This window comes from Barbatula barbatula (assembly GCF_947034865.1).
Source record: "Barbatula barbatula genome assembly, chromosome: 11".
In the NCBI taxonomy this organism is placed as follows: Eukaryota; Metazoa; Chordata; class Actinopteri; order Cypriniformes; family Nemacheilidae; genus Barbatula; species Barbatula barbatula.
The window spans coordinates 18,933,687-18,952,883 of NC_136774.1; the positions used below are offsets into that span (position 1 = coordinate 18,933,687).

At 40.1% G+C, this 19,197-nt stretch overlaps 1 protein-coding gene across 2 annotated transcripts in view; it reads right to left on the reverse strand.

The window, feature by feature from the left end:
- Positions 1-748: 748 nt before the first annotated feature.
- The window catches only part of LOC306900702 (cytosolic carboxypeptidase 6-like), a 257,938-nt gene continuing 239,489 nt past the window's right edge, over positions 749-19,197 (reverse strand). For both annotated transcript variants that reach the window (XM_079467926.1, XM_079467925.1), the window contains 4 exons: positions 15,681-15,833; positions 12,157-12,319; positions 1,725-1,821; positions 749-1,334 (listed from right to left, as the gene is read on the reverse strand). In XM_079467926.1, coding sequence (XP_079324052.1) covers positions 1,232-1,334; positions 1,725-1,821; positions 12,157-12,319; positions 15,681-15,833 — 516 coding nt within the window. In that variant the 3' untranslated portion in view covers positions 749-1,231. The remainder of the gene's footprint in view (positions 1,335-1,724; positions 1,822-12,156; positions 12,320-15,680; positions 15,834-19,197) is intronic.

Sequence of the window (19,197 nt, forward strand, 5' to 3'; positions counted from 1 at the left end):
GAAGGCGTTGACCTCCAAGTGAACCACACTATTTCTAGTATTGAGAGACAGGCCTCAGAATGACTCATTAGGGCCAGTTAACTTGTGCACAGGAATGGACCGAGTCAATATTTAAGGCGGGACATGCAGAGAGTTCACATCATCCTAGTGACAATTAGAATGTGTTTGTGGCATTAAGGTGAGCCAAGCATAAGGGACTAATGGGCCGAGACTCTGGTAAAATGACAGCGCAGTTGGAAGGTGAAGCTCTCTATAAACGCGAAGGCTTTCAGGTATGACAGCGCCATTACATGTGTGCGTGCGGAGGTTCTGTAGATGGATGTGTTTTCTCGTTCACATTAGCTCTCGCCATCCTCTCTTCTACCATCTAAAATGCAAGTCATTTGTTTTTGCCTTTTCTGACTGATTGCCTCTGTTATTCCAAATGACTGGCCTGAAAAATACGCGCTGCTTTTCACAGCCATCTTGACTGATAGCTTGATCCATTCAGTATTTTAGACCCCTCTCGTTGTGTTCTATGTGTTTGTGTATGGACAGATCAGAAATCTTTGAGAGACATTGTTCTATCTGTCGAAAACCACATTTCTTTATTTTCCTGAACAGCAGACAATGTGTTGATGCCTATTGTCTTGAGACTATGAAGAGAGGATTAAAGATGTATTGTTTTCTTAACAGTGATTCCAAATGACTTTTTCTTGCTTTCAATATCAACACTTACTTAATAAGACACTGGAATGCTCTTTTTATTAAACACTTTATTAGAACAAAATTCAACACAAAGCATGAATATAATAAAGGGTCCATTGCTTTACATTTGAGCAATTTTCAAGCATTCCGATGTGAGCAAATAACGAATTATTCTAGTCAATCAAATAATTCACAAAATCACTTTATCACAATGAACGCAGCTGAAATCAAATATCTGTACTTATAGGCAATAGGAAACTTCAAAAGCAAAGCAAAGTAGTTGGTATTCAACAAATGCACTAAAAAAGCAATAAATGTAGCCAGTGGGACAATTTAGAGTTGATGTTTTCTCTGTGCAATATCTTACAAGCGAGAATTAATAGAAGACTCACAGTTGAATCTTATCATCACATAGAACTTAGACAACTAATATCTGGTGGATTGCTGTGGGTTGATATGAAAACATAATTTGCAAGTGGACAATGGACCACAACATCACGCTCGAGGCTGTGAGGCGAAGTTTATTCACGTCTACCTTGCGTGCTCAATATTGCCTAACCCCATGGCTTTTCTTCTCACCTTTCACCTGATTTTTCCCATTTCTAGTATTGTTTCCTTGATGACTGGTGGATGTTCCATCAAATGTGCTGAAAAACACAAAGGGCAGATGCAAATAGTAAAAAATAAAACACTGTCTTAGCTCCAGATGAAACGCCCACAGTTTGTTCATTGTCATCATTTGGATAAATTTGCTGTGTGATAGTTCACCCCAAAATGAAAATTCTGTCATCATTTACTCACCCGCTTGACATTTCAAACCTGTATGGCTGTCTTTTATTCTGCAGAACCCAATATATGATATCTGAAGAATGTTGGCAACAGAAAACCGTTGGCCCCCAACAGTTTTTGGATAACAATATTCTTCAAAATAGCGTCTTTTGCCGAAGAAAAAAAGTCCTGCAGGTTTAAATGGTCAAGAAATGATGACAGAATTTTAATTTTGAGGCAATCTGGATGCTTTTCATCTGCTCGTGCACCTGTGAATGTTTCCTGTTAGCTTGCTCTCATCTATCAGGTTGTTCAGCTTGTAGTAATCCAGGAACGTCCGGGCCATGTTTCTACCCAGCTTCATGTCTGTGTATAGGAGGTTAAGGAGTCTTTTCGATCACATAGAACATTAAGTCTACAGGAGTTTGCTGTATAACCACACATTTCATTGTATTGGCAAGAAGAATTTAAACAAAGTGACCCTCCAATACATAATTTTGATTTGATAATTGTCTTTGATGTCAAATAAATGTCTGTTGTATAGTTATTGCAAAATGTAGGAGTCAAACACCTGCAGAAGCCTGTCCCTGTATTCCAAAAGAAACAGTCGATGCCAACAAAGCAATATTGCAATGCCTTGGAGGCCCCTGCCACAGTTGGTACGTCGAATCCCTCGGAACCCTTAAATCTTTGCGTCTGATGTGCCACTATTAATTGAAAAATAAATAAGCCCCCGATTTTCTCCCATCTCGTACCAGCGCGACCATTTGCAATAAATAACTGGCCAATACCCAGAAGAGCAAGGCACAGAGTAAATAAGCTGCGCGGCGGAGCCAGAGCTCAGCTCCTCGTGAGGATAAATCAAACGCCTCTCAGTCAAGTCAGCCAAAAGGAAAAAAATTAATTTCATTCCTGCAGTTACTTACAGCCAGAGCTTTATTTAAATTCATGCAATCCCCCCCCACAAGCCTTTCCTCCACTGTGCCCACATTACAGAACACATCAATTACCAACAGCACTGCATCAAAGAGCTGTGAGGGCACTTACAATGCAGCTGAAAAAGGTGGAAGCCATTTAACACTAAGAGCCACACACTAGGCAAACATTGAACCGAAATCATTTTCCTTTCACTCGAACTCTGTATCTTTCGATTTTTGAATAAAAGCAAGATCCGGAGTGATTTAGATCACACCGTCTATAGGACGGAAGCGGTTTTCCCCGGGGAGCTCGGGTGAATTTGCGTTTCACTAAAGTACCTTGTGATTTAAATCCCGTCTGAATCAAACACATCTATTTTTTTCGTGCACATCCTCCGAGTTTATGGAGCAAATGCCTACTATTTTCTGGCTACCTCAGGGGTCTCCAGAGGAATCGAATATTCTGACTGACTGAATTTTCAGATCTCCCCGTTTATTTTGACCTTCTTCAAATACCGTAACTAAAGTTTCGTGTTTGGATGTGCTGGCTGGTGCACCTTCATTATGATAGAAACCTTTTTGGATAACATTCAAGAACTGCTGTCATGGCATAGGAAAATGAAATTAAATCCATGAAATGATTCTTGTTCTTAATTTCTTTCCATCATTTTATGGTTTACAACATTTCTAGTCCTGTATTCCTTTCAATGGGTAAAATGACAAATTCAGGAAAAACAAAAGGTTGAATAGAAATATTCAAGACTCAAAACTTGAAATAATCGACCATCAACCCCTTCAAGACAAATGACGCAATACTGGTAATACCACAACTATGTTAAAACAAAAGATCTCATTTGCATCCAGCTCAGTACATGAAATCTCAGACGACTTGTTAATTTTACCTCCAACATCATGTTCAAAACTAATCCCATCCGAAAAGTGTTGTGTGCTTGTGTGTTATGAGCTGTGATAGATCTTTGTCTTGTAGGACACGAGCGTAGGCTAGACGGTCCATCATGATCTTATAAGGAACGCTTTATCCAGCTGTGTTGTGGTTAACCTGCTGCTCATTTGCGGCTGGACACTGTTGATGAATGAACACAGAGGTGTTTTTTTCACCTTTGGCTGTCAGAACTTTACTGATGTTCTCAGATCGCATGTCTAACTGTCAAGCTGTTTGAGTGAAACAGCAGCCCTGAAAGAACAAACAAGGCGGAAAGCGATTCTGTCGTTTTTTATTTTTCCAATTTCTTCCAACAGTCAGAAATCTGCCTGGCCACATAAATCCAGAGGCCATGGCTGCGATCCTATTATCTCAAGCTGTTAACTTGTAAACAATCCCTCTTTGATATGAATGAGGCAACCAAAGGAGGTCGCGTGCCGTGTCTCATGCAGGTATATGAATCTAGTGTCTCGCATAAATGACAATTCAAACCATGTTCTGCTCGGATTTATGTGGGCACCGCTGCTTTATTCATAACCACTTCAATCTTCTAATGCAATATGACTATTTTTCAGGGAAATAAAGAGGTGCTCAACATGACCTTGATTAGTACAGGTCGCAGCGTCTGGCTTTAAACTCTTCCATTCAGGCTCTCGGATCCAGCAGTTTTCTCATTGCCCCCCTGTTTCTGTGGCCTTGACAGCCACCGCAGTGGATGGAGTCATTCTGGGTTCCATCTGATGGGAACTCTCTCCATGGTTCCAGCCCCTGTTATCACACCCCATCTGGCCAGGGTTTCAAACACTGCAGCCCTCCAAAAACAACAGCTATTTTTGGATGCCGGGCAGGGAAGATGGCACGATTCACTTTGAAAGGAAGACACAGAAAATGTGGTGTGACGCAGCGTTTATGATGCTTTGTTTTCTAAGGCGCATCAGCATGCTAAACAAATTGTGTGAAAATGAGTTTGTCTATCTGTAATTTCTGGATAATTGTTTAATCTGGTTTGGATGAAATACTGGACATTACATGTGATCCAAAAACAATACAAGACTGAGAACCAAAAATAAACAAATAAAATATTGAAGTGTATTAAAATGAGTAATTTATGTACTATAATCTACATACAACTATATTTTAATTGTTACTAATATGAACTAGTTTAATTGGCTTCAACCAAAATACCATATAAAGTCCCACGGTATAAACAGCCTTTGTTTTGCTATCTTAACTATAGTTTCATGTTACTTTTTGCATTCAGAATTGACATCAAAATCCTGTTTTTGTGTTGTGAACCTAGTTGAGAATCACCTTTCCAGTTTCTGCCATGGTGTTATGAAATCTGGCATAAGTTCCAGAACGTTGTGCCAAAGCCTCCACAAATCTCTCATCCGCGACATCTTTGCTTTGACCTCTTAAAAAGTTTCACACTTTCCCTCTGATAAACAAAAACTCTTCCAATGAGTAAGCGTGTGTGCTCACGTGGTCTCGGAGCCCTGACAGAAATAGCCCAGGAACCTGCGGCGTGCAGATGGCCTCTCCACCTGTGATGTCACAACATACACATTTATAACAGGAAATATGTGATGGAAGGTCTGATGAGGAAGAGGAGAAGACTTCATCAGATTCACAGCTGCGAGAGGGACTCTCCTGAGTTCCGACTGGCGGTCGGCCAGAACCCAGCAGCAACCAGAACAACCTAGAAATTGTGGGAAATGTGAGGTACTGCCAAAACGTGGGAGGGTGGAATTTTCCAAAACATTCACCGTTCCACCTGGACGGTAGACGAGAACCATTGCAAAATAAGAAGCCGAGAAGGTTAGGTATCTTGTGTCGAGAAATCACAATGTTAACACAACAGATAGATGCTTGACCGTAGCAAGTAAATACAATCAAAATAATAATGAAAAATGAATAAATATTAATAACAAATTTCCTCTTAATCCTATTTCTAGCATTGTGCATTATAAAGCAGAAAACATGTCTTTGTTACTATAGTTTTTGGAGGAAGTACTTTAATTTCTACCTTCTTGAATAAATGTACCATATGCACATACAAGGATAAACAGCAGGCCAGATGTTTCATAGCGGCCAGTCCATGTCATTGGTGCGTGCAAGGTTTTAATGTCATCAGCATACGCTTGGATCGATTGTCGCCTTTGTTGTGACTCAAGGACGAGTCTCCGAGGATGGGAGGGAGATGGACGTTTCCACAGCCCGCAAAATAATTTGTTTACCAGGTTGTGTATCTGCACTCAGCTTTCAAACAAACGGACAATGATGCCCCAATGACAAGGAACAAGGCACCCTGGTCCGAAGCCGGTTGCGCGCTAACAAGCAGGCAAATTAGGAACAAAAGTGGCATCAATATGGTTGAGTGACAGGCCTGTCACCAGGGTGTCACAAAGTGCCAATTAACAATGCTAATTAAAACGGTAAACAAGAGCACAAAGCACGCAGGCAGGCATTGTGTCCCCGCAGCTCAAAGTCCTAAGACCTTGTGTCCCTCTTCTGTAGGGCGAGGCAGAACTACTATAGAGGATGTGAAAGCCAAACTTGGGCTTTGTATTCCATTTGGAACAAATCTGACAAATTTTAAAAGGCTCATTAATTCGAATGGAATGCGAGCATGTGCTTTAACACTCATCTATGCATTTAATCAAGTATGTCTGTCATATACCCTTGGCGGAGGACTACCTGTAATTTTCTGCATCGGAAACGAACGAATTGTAGTGTTAATGGGAAGGAAATGACACCGAATGTTCCTCTGGTAAACGGCTGAGATAAGCACTCCGGTCTAAAGTATTGGATTTAAGAGCAATGCAGAGGTGCAGGTACCGGATTGGACACAGGCTGGACGTGACTGCATCCACACAATCAAAGCCATTTCATGCCATAAAGCTCTCAAAGGCCAGAACATGACTGTTTCTGATGACCTCTCAAAACAATCTGCTCCACAGATAGAAAAAAGTGAGAGAGAAACTTGACCATCAAAAGTTTGTAGAACTTAACTCGCGCTGTAGAACAATAAAGACGGGTACCTCCAAACCACCGATTTAAAGAATATTCTTTATAATTTATGAATGAAATCTGACTTTGTCAATAGATGACTAGCAACATCTTTTGAATTTCATAAGTATCAGACTGTATCATTTTGTTATAAAGGATTATATTGATCAGGGTATCATTAAATACACATTAGACAGCAGGCTAAAAAAACAAAAATGACAACAGAAAAAATTTAGTTAAAATGAAAATGGTTCAGAATTCTCTTGAAGGATCTATCTTCATTTACACCATAAAGTTGTTTGTTGGGATGAAAACAGATAGATATATGAGTGAATGGAGGACAGCAAACTGTTCTGGGGCACTTTTGACTAATGTATTTGTTCCTATGGTAGTAAATAGTGGCCAGGAACTGTTTGGTTACAAGCATTCTTCCAAATATCTTTCTCTGCGTTCATCTGAACACTGCAATTTGAAACAACTCGAGGGTGAGTAAATGAAGACAGAATTCTTATTTTTGAGTGAACTGTCCAACAACAATCCGCTAAACTTCTACTTCTCATATAATAGAAGAAATAAAGTGTTTGGAACAACAACAACAACAACAACAGTGTTTGTAAATGACAGAATATTTTAAATGCGGTGCACCATTTCAAGTTCGATCTAAATCCACTGGGCTTCTCCGTTTCTACATTCAGCTTGCGCTGTACCACTTTATATGTACGGCCCATTCTCAAGACAGCATTGCAATATTTAAGTTGGCTGGATCCAAGCTGAAGCGGCTGACATTGAAGGGCGGCGCTTGATTGAGTGGGACTTTTATAGCTTAGCCCAGGGATAACAGCTCTCTTAGTAGCCGTCTGTAGCCTAAAGGCCATAAGAAAATGGCAAAGCCGCCATAACACCGTACCGTCTCTCTCTTCCTTCACTGATGACAAAAAGTGAAAGACTTGTTAACCTGTCAGCGGGTAAAGGGCAAAAGCAAGATTATTCTGATTTCTCGCAGAAACGTTCTCCATTTTACGTGTCTAGCACCAAGCGCAATACTAATCTTTACCTAAGAAGCAAGCTTTAACCATAACATATTATTTTGATCAAAATCAACACCCTTAATCTTGCAGTAAATGCTACCGTAATTCTGAACCCCAAGTGCAGTTCATACTGTTAAGACTGGAACATAAAAACAAACGAAAAATGCATTTTCCTTTCATTAGAAAAATGCGATTTCAACGGTAAATTTATGGTAATGATTTATAATTTGCTGTTGGTGAGGATATATCAATTTAAGGTTATGTAACTAAACATAAACTCTTAAAGATGAGAAAGCAAGGTAACTTGCATTTTAGGTCTCAAAGAAAAATGACGACGCAAAAGTTACGAATCGTAGCTTTAAAAAGACCCAAAAATAAACATTCTGTCATCATTTAGTCACCCTTCAGTTGTTCCAAACATGTATAACATTTCTTTGTTCTGACGAACACAAGGAAAGATATTTGGAAGAATATTTGTAAAAAAAACAGTTCTTGGCCACCATTGACTACCATTGTAGGAAAAATTACAACGCTGGACAAAAGTGCCCGAGAACTGTTTGCTTTCACGCATTCTTCAAAATATCTTCTGTGTTCAACAGAACAAAGACATTTTCTAAAGCAATCTTTCCTACTATTGTAGTCAAAGGTGGCCTAGAACTGTTTGGTTACAAGCACTCTTCCTAATTTCTTTCTCTTGTGTTGATCAGAACAAAGAAATGAAGACAGAATTTTAGTTTTTTATAAGAACTTTTCATTAACAGTATATTTTTCTCTGTAAAAATGTTTCTATACTGTGATATATGACATTTGTGTAATAAAAAAAAAATTCTAAACAGCTGCATCTCATAAGCTTACAAACTTATTTTTCTTAAACTTTCTGGGATGGTGAGATATCAGAATAAAGTGATTTGAAAGTCACAGAGTGAGCTCCCTCCATCATTGCATCCAGCTGGGTGTTGAACGGGATCCCAGACTCACTCTGCGCTCACCTGTTTCCAAAACACACTAACAACGCTCCGTCCCGCCCATGTTTCAAACCAAGTTTCAAAACAGCACGACTTGAACATAAAGCATTTGTTTGTTTGGAAGTAAAGGACGACGCTGATTAATGTCAGTCGCAAAGTTTTCCAACAAAGGCTATATCTCTAAAAAGTGTTTCAATAAACGGATCATTATTAACAACAGCCGAGGCTGTCCTACAGCTAACGTACACACGTTCAGGACTCATCGCTCCAAAAGGTCATTTCGAAATGATGCTTTACCCACCGGTCGTAGCCACCTGCCGGAGCGTCGCACGGAGACACCTTGCAGCCACAGCCATTAGCCATCTTATATCGCTTGGGGGACGTATTGAAAATGGTTAAAATTCGGTTACAGGTTAAAAGCGTCTGAGCTGTGCGTCCATCATAAATTTCCTCAATTTTGTGAGACATTACAGGTGGGAATAAATCATTAAATGTACTAAATGATTCCCTTAGTGCCACTGTTCCTATATTCCTGACATGCTCTGCTTGCTAAAATGAGACAAGGGGGGTCATTTCACTGAAAAATCTTTTTTGAGCAGCATTATGGAGCGTGGCGAGATCCGTGGCCAGGTGGTGCCACCGTACATTATGCATGTATGTGTGTGTGTGTGTTTACGTAGAGGGGTTAGTAAGGGTGAATTAATTGCTTTGTGGGTAATTATTTTGTTGTCATTGTTTTCGTTTTTATCTGAGAGTAAAGTCGTGTCTGTAAAGGTCTTTGTTGATAATTTGCACGCCTCATAGACCTGCCAGCCGTCCTGTAAATGTGACAAATTCCGGTGACCTTTTTGCCCCCAATCTCTGCACTACATGCCACGGCAAATTCCCTTTCACTACTGGAGGCTGACACCCTTAAACCTCGCTTGCCACACACATACTTCCACACGCGTGCCCCCTCCTCACTTCTACAATGTAATCACCTTTGAAAAGCCATGCCATTTAATGGCAATACAAAGCTAATCTGTCTTCTTAGTGTTTGTGTAACATTGGCATATTGCAAATCCTCTGGGCCCTGCCCACAAGTGATGACACAAGTATTTGTATCATTTTAAACACTTTTGAATACTTTCTTTAGTTTCTATCTTTTATTTATAGGGTCAACTACACTGAGTGTCTTTTTAACAAATCAATAAGCACTTGTAACTGAAACTAGACATAATATATAATTTTTAATGTTAAATTTATTTCTCCAAAATAGTTATTCACATATTCTATGACAATTTATTTTCGTTATGTGATGTTTTTTCCTTATGTTGTGCACAGTTTGGTGTCTTTTTTAGTTTAATCTACAAAATGAAATGAAATGCAAAAACTTTGGGCTTGTTATCTCAAAACTGCTCAGAATGCAGATAGAACCTTATCATTCCAAGGCGACGTAATGGACATACTGTACTGTGCCAGTCTCAGGCATGTTAGTATTTTCAGCCCCAAAACCAGTATTAAGTCAGTTATTTATATCTTTTGTTGTAATGTGTCAGGAGAAAACATTAGTTCACATTTCCAAATATTGCTTTTGCCATTATTTGTAATTATCCACTGAGATTTTTGTATGCACAGGGATTCTGAAAACAGCCGGTATGCTCCACACAAAGATCCGATCTCATCATCGTCTTATATTATATGAAGAGAGAGAACACACTAGATCCAAAAGAACTGTCACCAAGACGATCGAAAACAGTTTACTGCAAGTTTGGAAACAAATTTAAAATTTCCAACTTACAATCTACAGCAAAATATAAAAACCTTCTATGTTTTGTGTGAAAATACTAACATGCCCAAGACTTTTGCACAGTAGGCTACTAACATAAAATGAGGAGCTTCTCCCTAAAAACGTTTCCTCGTATCAGAAACAAGCTGCTGGACTGAGTATGCGTATTTTGATTTAATCTTCTTTACAAACACACAGCATATTATTTGCCATCTTGATGTGGATACTATGCAGTGTACAATCTCTCTACACTGAAAAAACATTACCGTATAATAAATCGCTTACAGATCCGGGTCCTTTAACAGGATCTTGTTTGCAAGATTGCGAAGATGAAATCTCACCAAAACATTCAAACAGGTCGGGCTTTACTGAACAACTACAGCATCCCAGAGTGACAACTGTCTCTTTGTTTGCCTGTTCTTTTTTTTCACATGAGTAATAAATTGCACAGCCTTGGAACACAGCCCACAATCAGCTTTAACCTCTCGCTACTTCACGGCACAGCTGTTTTAAGAGATGGGAAAGCGGTTTCAAGAAGACAGGCTTCACAAGTAAGTTATGACTCTTTCCAGTGTGCTATAAATTGCCTTTTTTGTTGTTTCTATCCTTTCCATTTCACCAAGGGGAAAAATCTACAGGGCTGCGGAGTAATTCTACATGGATGGGTTTCCTATTATCGGGGTTCGGACGGCTGGGCCTTGTAGATGATAACCCAGTGAAGCAGCCGGCGAGAGGAGAGAAACAGTTAAAGCAGCTAGAACTTGCAGCATCAGTCAGCGGCTTTACCGCCCGCACTGAGATAAACGCCCATCAAAGAAAAATAATAATGCAAGCGAGGCCTGTAAATATGAGGATCTAGCAGGTGCAAAACAGTGCGATAAAGGGATGAAACCGCATACTTTATGCATACAAACACTAGGGGGTTAAGACGGTAAATCATTGTTACAAAAATAAAACAAAAACAAATATCAAGAACAAACAGGGTGTAAAGCACTTTTTTTTCTAAAGTGACAACGGCTGGCTCATTTCACAAGTCCACATTCCTGACACACAACCTTTCCAATCACTAGAGGGCACTTAAGCTACACATCTCTGTACCGGGTTTGGCTCACATAAGTCGTCGCTGAGCAGCTTTCAACCTCAGATTCAGATATGAATCTGCACACAGTCCAAAAAAATAAAAGCATCCACCGTTTCCCAAAAGCTTTTGGGCTCAGCATAGCTGGAGACAGTATAATCTTACAAATGTATTTGACTCCTGTTGGTGTTTGCACAGAAGGGGCTTGTAAAGCAAGGGAATCTTCAACCTTTACAGGCACAACAATGACCTTATTCCCTTTGAAATAATCTGTCATTTTATAGAGGAACAATTGCATTATCTATTTACACACACAGCACACATGGACACACTATCCTATCACACCCCATCGACACAACAACAAAGCATATCGGCACGCTTCTGTTGGCCAGCCGATCACGTATCTAACAGACAGCAGGCAAACGCTTGCTCTCTGATAATGATTCCCAGAATAATTAAGAGATCAATAGGCAAGCATCGCTCCCGGTAAATAAGGGGATGGAGCTGTACGACCGGCGTGCAGCCGAAACGCAGGGGAGAGAGCAGAGCTTCAATACAGTGACATTATCACCCAAGCCTATATTATTGAGCTGAGACGCCAGTACGCTGCTCGCTCTGCCTACATTGGCGAGATAATTTCAGAGAGTGAGACAGCAGCACATTGGCTTTTGTCCACAGAGCTGTAGCATCGATTCTGGTAAATCGGGTCTTTACACCAGCCATATGTTCCACAAGAGGGGTACAATTCGATGGGAATAGAGTTCTTGATCACTCTAGGTAGAACAAGGCTCCTCGGGGAAGATACATAGTAACCGGTTGTTTGCTTATCAATGTCTGGCTTGCTGTAAATAAACCCACACTCTACTGTTTAACAACCAAGGAGGTCCATAATACCTGGGCCAGCGAAAAGTTCCACCTAGATGGACATCATCACGTACAAATGTTGCGGTTGATATTATGTAATTGGTCACAATTGAACAAATAAAAGGATACAGCTGTCTTCAGTGTACGGCACTGGTGAGGTACTTCCTGCCGTCAGGTAACTGTAGAAGGAGACCTCCAATGTGTAGCAGTAAGATGTGTCGTCCAATAAGCCACCCAGAAACCGGCGACCGGTGCCCGCCTTGACCATATCACGGTTAAATGATGTACTGGACTAGAGAGGACCAGAGAGACAAACAGAATAGAATGATTCCCATAAGTCACATATTACAATGACATAAATGTATAGGCAATTCAAGCATTATGCATGTGACTTGTGCAGTCAAAAGCTGAGATATAAACTCTCAGAGAATGTGTTTATTACCGATGTACGGTATATAACCATTTGTTTATATTTCCCAAACCCTTGTCGACATCAGGAAAAATATCAGTCTGCATGTTTTCTATTTGAGATGATGTAAGTTGGAGATGGAACAAAAGGACAAACTTTTAAAAGATGACATACTTTGTAGGATTTCTGTGAATTGTGAAATAATAATACCAGAAGTCATAATGCCCAACTAATAGAGATGGAATCACTCAAAAAACTATTCAGTGGTTTAGTAAATATAACAATAAGTGATATTTTTCAGATTTTTTCCAAGAGTTAATTTCTCTAAAATGTATATATATTATTTATTATAAAGTTTATTTAATGAAAATACATTTATTTTTAATATATACTTTTTGATGAAGTCTAATATAAATATTTGAGTTACTCAGATATGATACAGGACAATTCATTCATTTTCGCAGCTTTAAAATAAAAAAGAAAATGATAGTGTAAATTGTTTCACCCCAAAACATATTGTAAATCAGTACAGTAAAACATTTTAGAGTAATGGCCCTTGAGAGAACACAAAGTGATATTACTATATTTTAATTTACACGTGCCCACGAGGAATATAGCTTTGGATGTGACAATACTGAAAGCAGCACTATGGAAAATCATACTTTAAAACTAAAAAAGCATCAAAAACCTCAAGAAAAACCTCACATGGGTATTTAAACCACCAATATTGACATCTGAGCTATGATGTTGGAAAACGTATATGCCCGTATATTATATACATTTTCTCATACAGGCTCACAGAGAGAAAGCTATTGATTTGATTTAAGGAACAAATTATGGATTGCATTGGGTCGTCTTAATAATTTATGCTGCTTTGTCCATTATACAACTGCTTAAGTACCCTGGCAACTTTTCTTGGAGTCGTGCGCTTGCTTACGCTGCACTATCTGCCAGTTTCTGTGCCTTTCTGCAGCTCAGCTATAACGGCTGGTAAATGTTTGCTCTGCCCAGAAAAGGTGACTGATCTGGTGTCAGCGTGACGTGAAGCTGGTGGCTAAGCACAGTTGAGACATGATGCTCTCCAGAGGCAGCTCTCCCTCAATATGCTGCATGAACTTTGCGATGCTTGTGTGCTGAATAGGCAGAGAAGAGGGGGCAACATGCCAGCTGGGACCTGTCCTCTGTGCCTTCTCGTCACCATACGCACACACTTATCTAAGAATACACAAAACAAGCGCATAACACTGATTTAGAATGCTTAAAGGAACAGTTTAGCTAAATATGTAAATGTATTATTTACACATCCTCATGTTTTGCCATCATCATGTAGTGCTTCTGTGTAAATCAAAAAGTCAATTTGTTGTGCTTTAGAAAAGAAACAAGGGTGAGTAAATGATGGCAGAACTTTTTTTTAGGTGAAATGATCCTTCAAAACATCGCCGCACCAACCTCGATAGATGCAAAAGGCAAAGCTTACCCTTAAATTCCGCATGCACACACAACACAAATAGCATTTACAGAGGATCATAAATAACGTGGTGACATTTTTCTGTGAGGCAGAGAATGGTCACGGGCTGTGAAAAGCAGCTCTTTGTGTAAGTACCAGAGAAGTCTGCGAGCTCTAGATGGGTGACTGAGCGGTAAAGGTTAGTCCGCTGCCCGTATTCTGCGGGCGGAGCCGCTGAAATGTCACACTTGCAGCATGCTGAAGGTCACTGTTGGAGAAACCGTATGCTGACAAAGAAAACGACACAGAGCGTTGGGCTGCAGGGAAGGGAGGGTGGGTCTTCACAATGGGACCCTCATTGGGGTAAAACTTGAAGCAAGCTAAATGCTCACACAACTTTCTCACCCACCCAACAGAAAACAAACCTCTATCTGTCCATTTTCTTTCCATTTAGGAATCTATCTAGCCATCATCAAACCATCCAGCCATTTTCCATTGTCTATCTGTTTTTTGTCCATCGATATGCATTACTCATATACGTTATCATAATTATAAACCAAAAACAGTGAAACCCCCTGGAACAGTTAGTCAATAGTTGAAACCGTGTAATAGTTCATTCGAGATGAATAGAGAAACAATGATTGCCAATGAGCAGGAAGACACATCAATCAAAACAAATCCACTAAATACTATGAAAAAAAGTAATATTTTTAAATGTAAAAAAAAAGTTAATATTTGTAATCAAAGGAATGAAGGATGACCCTTTTAATTCTAACAGTTCCACTTTGACATTAAAAACTGTAAAAGATAAGTCATAAATAAAGCTTTCAAGTGAAAAAAGAGAAGGGGCCTCAAATATCGAAGGTGCAATATCGCTATGAAGGTGACTTATAAGCGGAAAATCCTCGGCATGCGGTTCTCGGCTCATCCAACAGCTTCAGTGTGGCAAATGGTTTAAGTGTCTCCGTTCCGCTCTTATAGACACCTCATCAGCAATATTGAGTCTGCTTATTGTCTTGCTCTGCAGAATAGAAAAGGTTACTTGCCATCCCCTGGAAAAATAGCCCACGTTGATGCGCCTCATCTTGGAAACAAAACATTTGCTAATTTATGGGGCGTATTGAATTTTTGGAGAAAATACCAATAACGCTTTTCCACGGGGCATTTGCTAATGAGTATAAAGCTGAAAGGCTGACCGTGATGAAAATCCGTGATGATTTTCCTTCGCAGAAGAAAATAAGGAACAGAGTAATAGTAGTGAAGAAATAAAATGGTATGTACATGTGTTTATTTATTGTGTCATTTCAAATTTTCTAATTTAAGTCGGACAGAAAACATAATGCAATAGTACTGTACGATCTTGACAATTTATACTACAGTATATACATTAAAGCTCACAAGTTTGGGATTTTATGGTTATTTTATATTATACATATTGGTATTTCTCGACTAGAAAAAAATCTCAGTAAGAAGTACTACTGTGATCCTGTGTGTTTTTTACCATGGCACCCTAAAGTATAATGTAAATATCATTGCATGAATAATGGTAATGGTAGTATATGTGCCGAAACAATAATATCACCATAGTACCTGACTGAATCATAGTACTGCCGTATTACATTTTTAATAAGGACTCGGTCGGTATATTAAGGTATACAATGGTAATTTTAAGGTATAAAAATATAGCTATAGCCTCTAAATTTATAATCTGCAAGAAACAGGCGCTCCCTAAGGAAGCAGTATTTCTAGTATATACAGAAGGGCCGGGGAGCAGATTCAGTACGTTCTGGGACTCACAAGAGAGAAGTCAGGTGCGTTGTGGCACAGGAGTCGAGGAAAAACGGCCTGCCTCTGCACCCTCTCCTCTTCCTCAAAGACATTACCGTACATGAAGCCATTCATCATGGTGGAGTGGGCATGGACATCGATGTAGAACTCCAAACTCACTTTCTGTAAAACAGAGGGAGACAGAATGAGTAATGGAGTGGACGGAGAAACAAGAAGCATGATGTCAATGATGATGTCACAACCTGGCACATGACAATTTGAATATGCACACATACAAAGGAGACTTGCAATAAAAATGACTTGACTGTATAAAATTCAGTCATGCATGATTTGTGATCTAGTGCACAAATTGTACTTTGTAAATAGCTTTTTTTGGAGCTTGACAGCTGTGGTTACTATATGCTTTCTTTGTACAAAAGAAACATGCAACAAAATCTTATTTGTGTATCACAAAAGTCAGAAAGTCAAAAAGGTGTTAAAGGAGTAAATTTGCCCCCATTTACTTTTCATAGTAGAAAGTGAATGGAGGCAACTACTCCTTTAATATACGGGTAAACTTTCCATAAAACAGACAGGGAGACAAAATGAAAAGAAACAAAAAAAGACGAGCAAAAGCAAGCACCTTAAATATTAAACTATCAAACTATAGCGTGGTTTCACATCTCTGATGCTCAGACTGCAGAAATAAGCACAGCATAATTCATCCCAATCCTCCAAAAGAGCAACGACACTCCTGGGTGTTTTATAGAACAGCTGTCACAACTGCCACGGTTTAGAGGGATTAATTCATGTTCCTGAGTCAGCAGGCGATGCAGACACGCCTCGTGGCCTCATCCGGGGGCCTCTGATCAGGCGTTTTAATGCAAAATGAATGATTATTATGAACCTGGAAACCCATACAATAATATTTGTCAGCAAAAAACAGTCCAGGTAGTGAAGTGACACCTCAAACATCATAACAAAGAAAATGGGAGAGAAAGCATAAAAACTTCGCTGAAAGTAGTGCGCTGGGACTGTAAGTGTTACAATCGCTCTCCTCCGAAAAGCCCACAGTCCTGAAAGTGATGCTGCGACAAAGAACAGCCCTTTAGATACGCCCCTCTTGTGCCACCCACGTGCCATTTTGGCTCTCTGTTCTCTCAGTTACAGTGTGGCAGCACTGCCGCGCCGGAAACTGTCACTCCATGTACAGCTGTACCGTCTCCATCATGGATGCCACATCTTTAAGCCGGCGCTTGGCGAGATGATGAGAGAGACACTCATGTGTTGTTTTGTGTTGAAGGACGATCACCCTGTCGAGCGGAACAAGGTATTGACGCATGGAGGGGTGCCGTTTGAAGCGCCGCAGCGCGTGCATGTGGAAACGGGTGTGGGTGAGAGAATGTGAGTCACAGCACTTCAGTGATAAAGCATGAGAAGGAGCATCCTGCAATGCGTATCTATAGAGTGACAAAGTAATGGCCATTTTGTTTGAGGTTGCTGTTCATGTGTGTACCTTGTGTACCTTGTAAGCATCTGATGCAGACATAATAGGCCCCCCTCCGCTACCCTTTGACCCCTCCCTCTCTCTTTTTCTCTCTCTCTATCTACACCACATCTGTGCCAAACCTTCTCTCTTCATTACACATTCCAAAGCGCACCTCGAATCCTGCGGGTCGCCAGAAAGAAAGAAAGAGAGAGAAATAACAGGAGTCAGAGACCAAGAGAGAAAGAGAGAGAGATGGGGGGGTGGATCGGCGAGCACCCGGTGCTTGAAATTCCGCTCACAGCCAAAGCAATTTCCTTGTGAGCGCAGGGCTGTCAGGCCTCTGATGGCAGGCGGTGAAATATGGTGGCTGTGAGTGGGGCGGCTGTACGCATGCCAGTCTGATGGATGGAGCCCGCAAGGAAAAGGGAGAAACAGGGGAGAGAGAGAGAGAGAGAGAGAGAGGTGCACTGGTCATTGTTGAGGAAGCTTGAGGGTTTCCCAGACAGTTTAATTATGCTTAACAAAGTACATAAAACAAAAACATGTTCAATAACCAAAAACATTTTTTTTTCATAAACAATATAGCCTACTACTGTACATTAAAAACTTAATACTGAAAACCTTACATTAAGCTGAAACTAAGAAGCACTAAAACTACTCTTTCGAATTATTTTTATCATTAAGTACATTTTGTTTACATTTCTGATTCAACTACACTCTCAAATCATCAATTGTGCTTCATGATGCAACAGAGGAACCTTTTTGGCTGAATTTGGCTTGATACTGTTGTTTTGATACTACAAAACATCGATAAAACAGTAGAAAGCACTAAACATAAATTACATTCTATTTAAAGATTTAGAACTATAATGACCCTTTTCATGAGTCCAGGAGATGCGCAGGTGTGTCTATTCGTCCTGATAACTGCTATGCATTACAAAATCAGGGCGGAGCCAATAAATGTAAACACACGTGCACATCCAGACGAACACACACTTTTGACCTTTTCTGTTGCTCAGAGAGATGCTCAAGTTTACATGCCGTGTAATGGCACTACACGCATGAAGCACCATGTTCCTTAAGCAAGGTTCGTTTGCTCGTTTTGCTCCGTTAACAACATAATTAAGGGCGGAAATGAAATATTCGGCCAGTGCTTCATTCTGCAAGAGCTGCTCCCTACCTGCGGGTAGAAATGACCTTTTCGCACTGATCAGAGACCAGCTTCTTTCTATCGTAGTACTGAGTTCATGAAAGAAAAAGAGGCCTATTTCTGTGCTATTAACTCTCACCTTTCAAATTCAACACAATATTCAAACTCCATTATCCCCGTATGCGACATCAACGGTGTCCGCGACAGAAAGTACAGTCGCCGTCTACGCCCCTCAATGTCAACAAACAGACAGCCAATCACACAATCTTAATGTGCTGTCAATCACAGGTGGACAATACTCGGCTAACTTAACGCTGATTGATTGTTCAATTAGCAAGCGTCTCTGACCTCTAGATTTGTTCATTTGAATTTGTAATTAAGCAATTAAGGGCAATTATGAAAATAGAGCATAATTTGTGTGTTGACGTGTTGAATATTCATGCACGTATACAAAAGGGAATCGATGCCCACCACACTCACTGCGGGGCTGCGTCTTAGGACGGAAGGTAAACGCCAATCTGCTCCTTTGAGAAGAAACGGAAGTTCAAAAGAATTTTGTCGGATGAGCACTTATCTAAGGAATTGTAATTAGTGTAGGCTGTTAAGGCCCATAAATGCTCTGCTTATCTGTATGAATTAAGAAATGGTGCTGATTTAAGCAGGATTAGAAGCTGATGCATTTAACCACAAAGCTCTTAGCATCAGCAGTACCTACGAAAGAGGATACAACCGATTCCGCAGGCTTGTAAAGTCGGTTCTCCCTCCGCAGACGATTGAAAAAATGAAAAGAGTCTGAGCAGTTTTGTTAATGCAGAAATACAGTTGCGATTGGAAAAGCTTTCTGATTGAGGTCAAAACACACAATAACGTGGAAAAACAGAGAGGAAATTGGAATATTACAGTGTGAT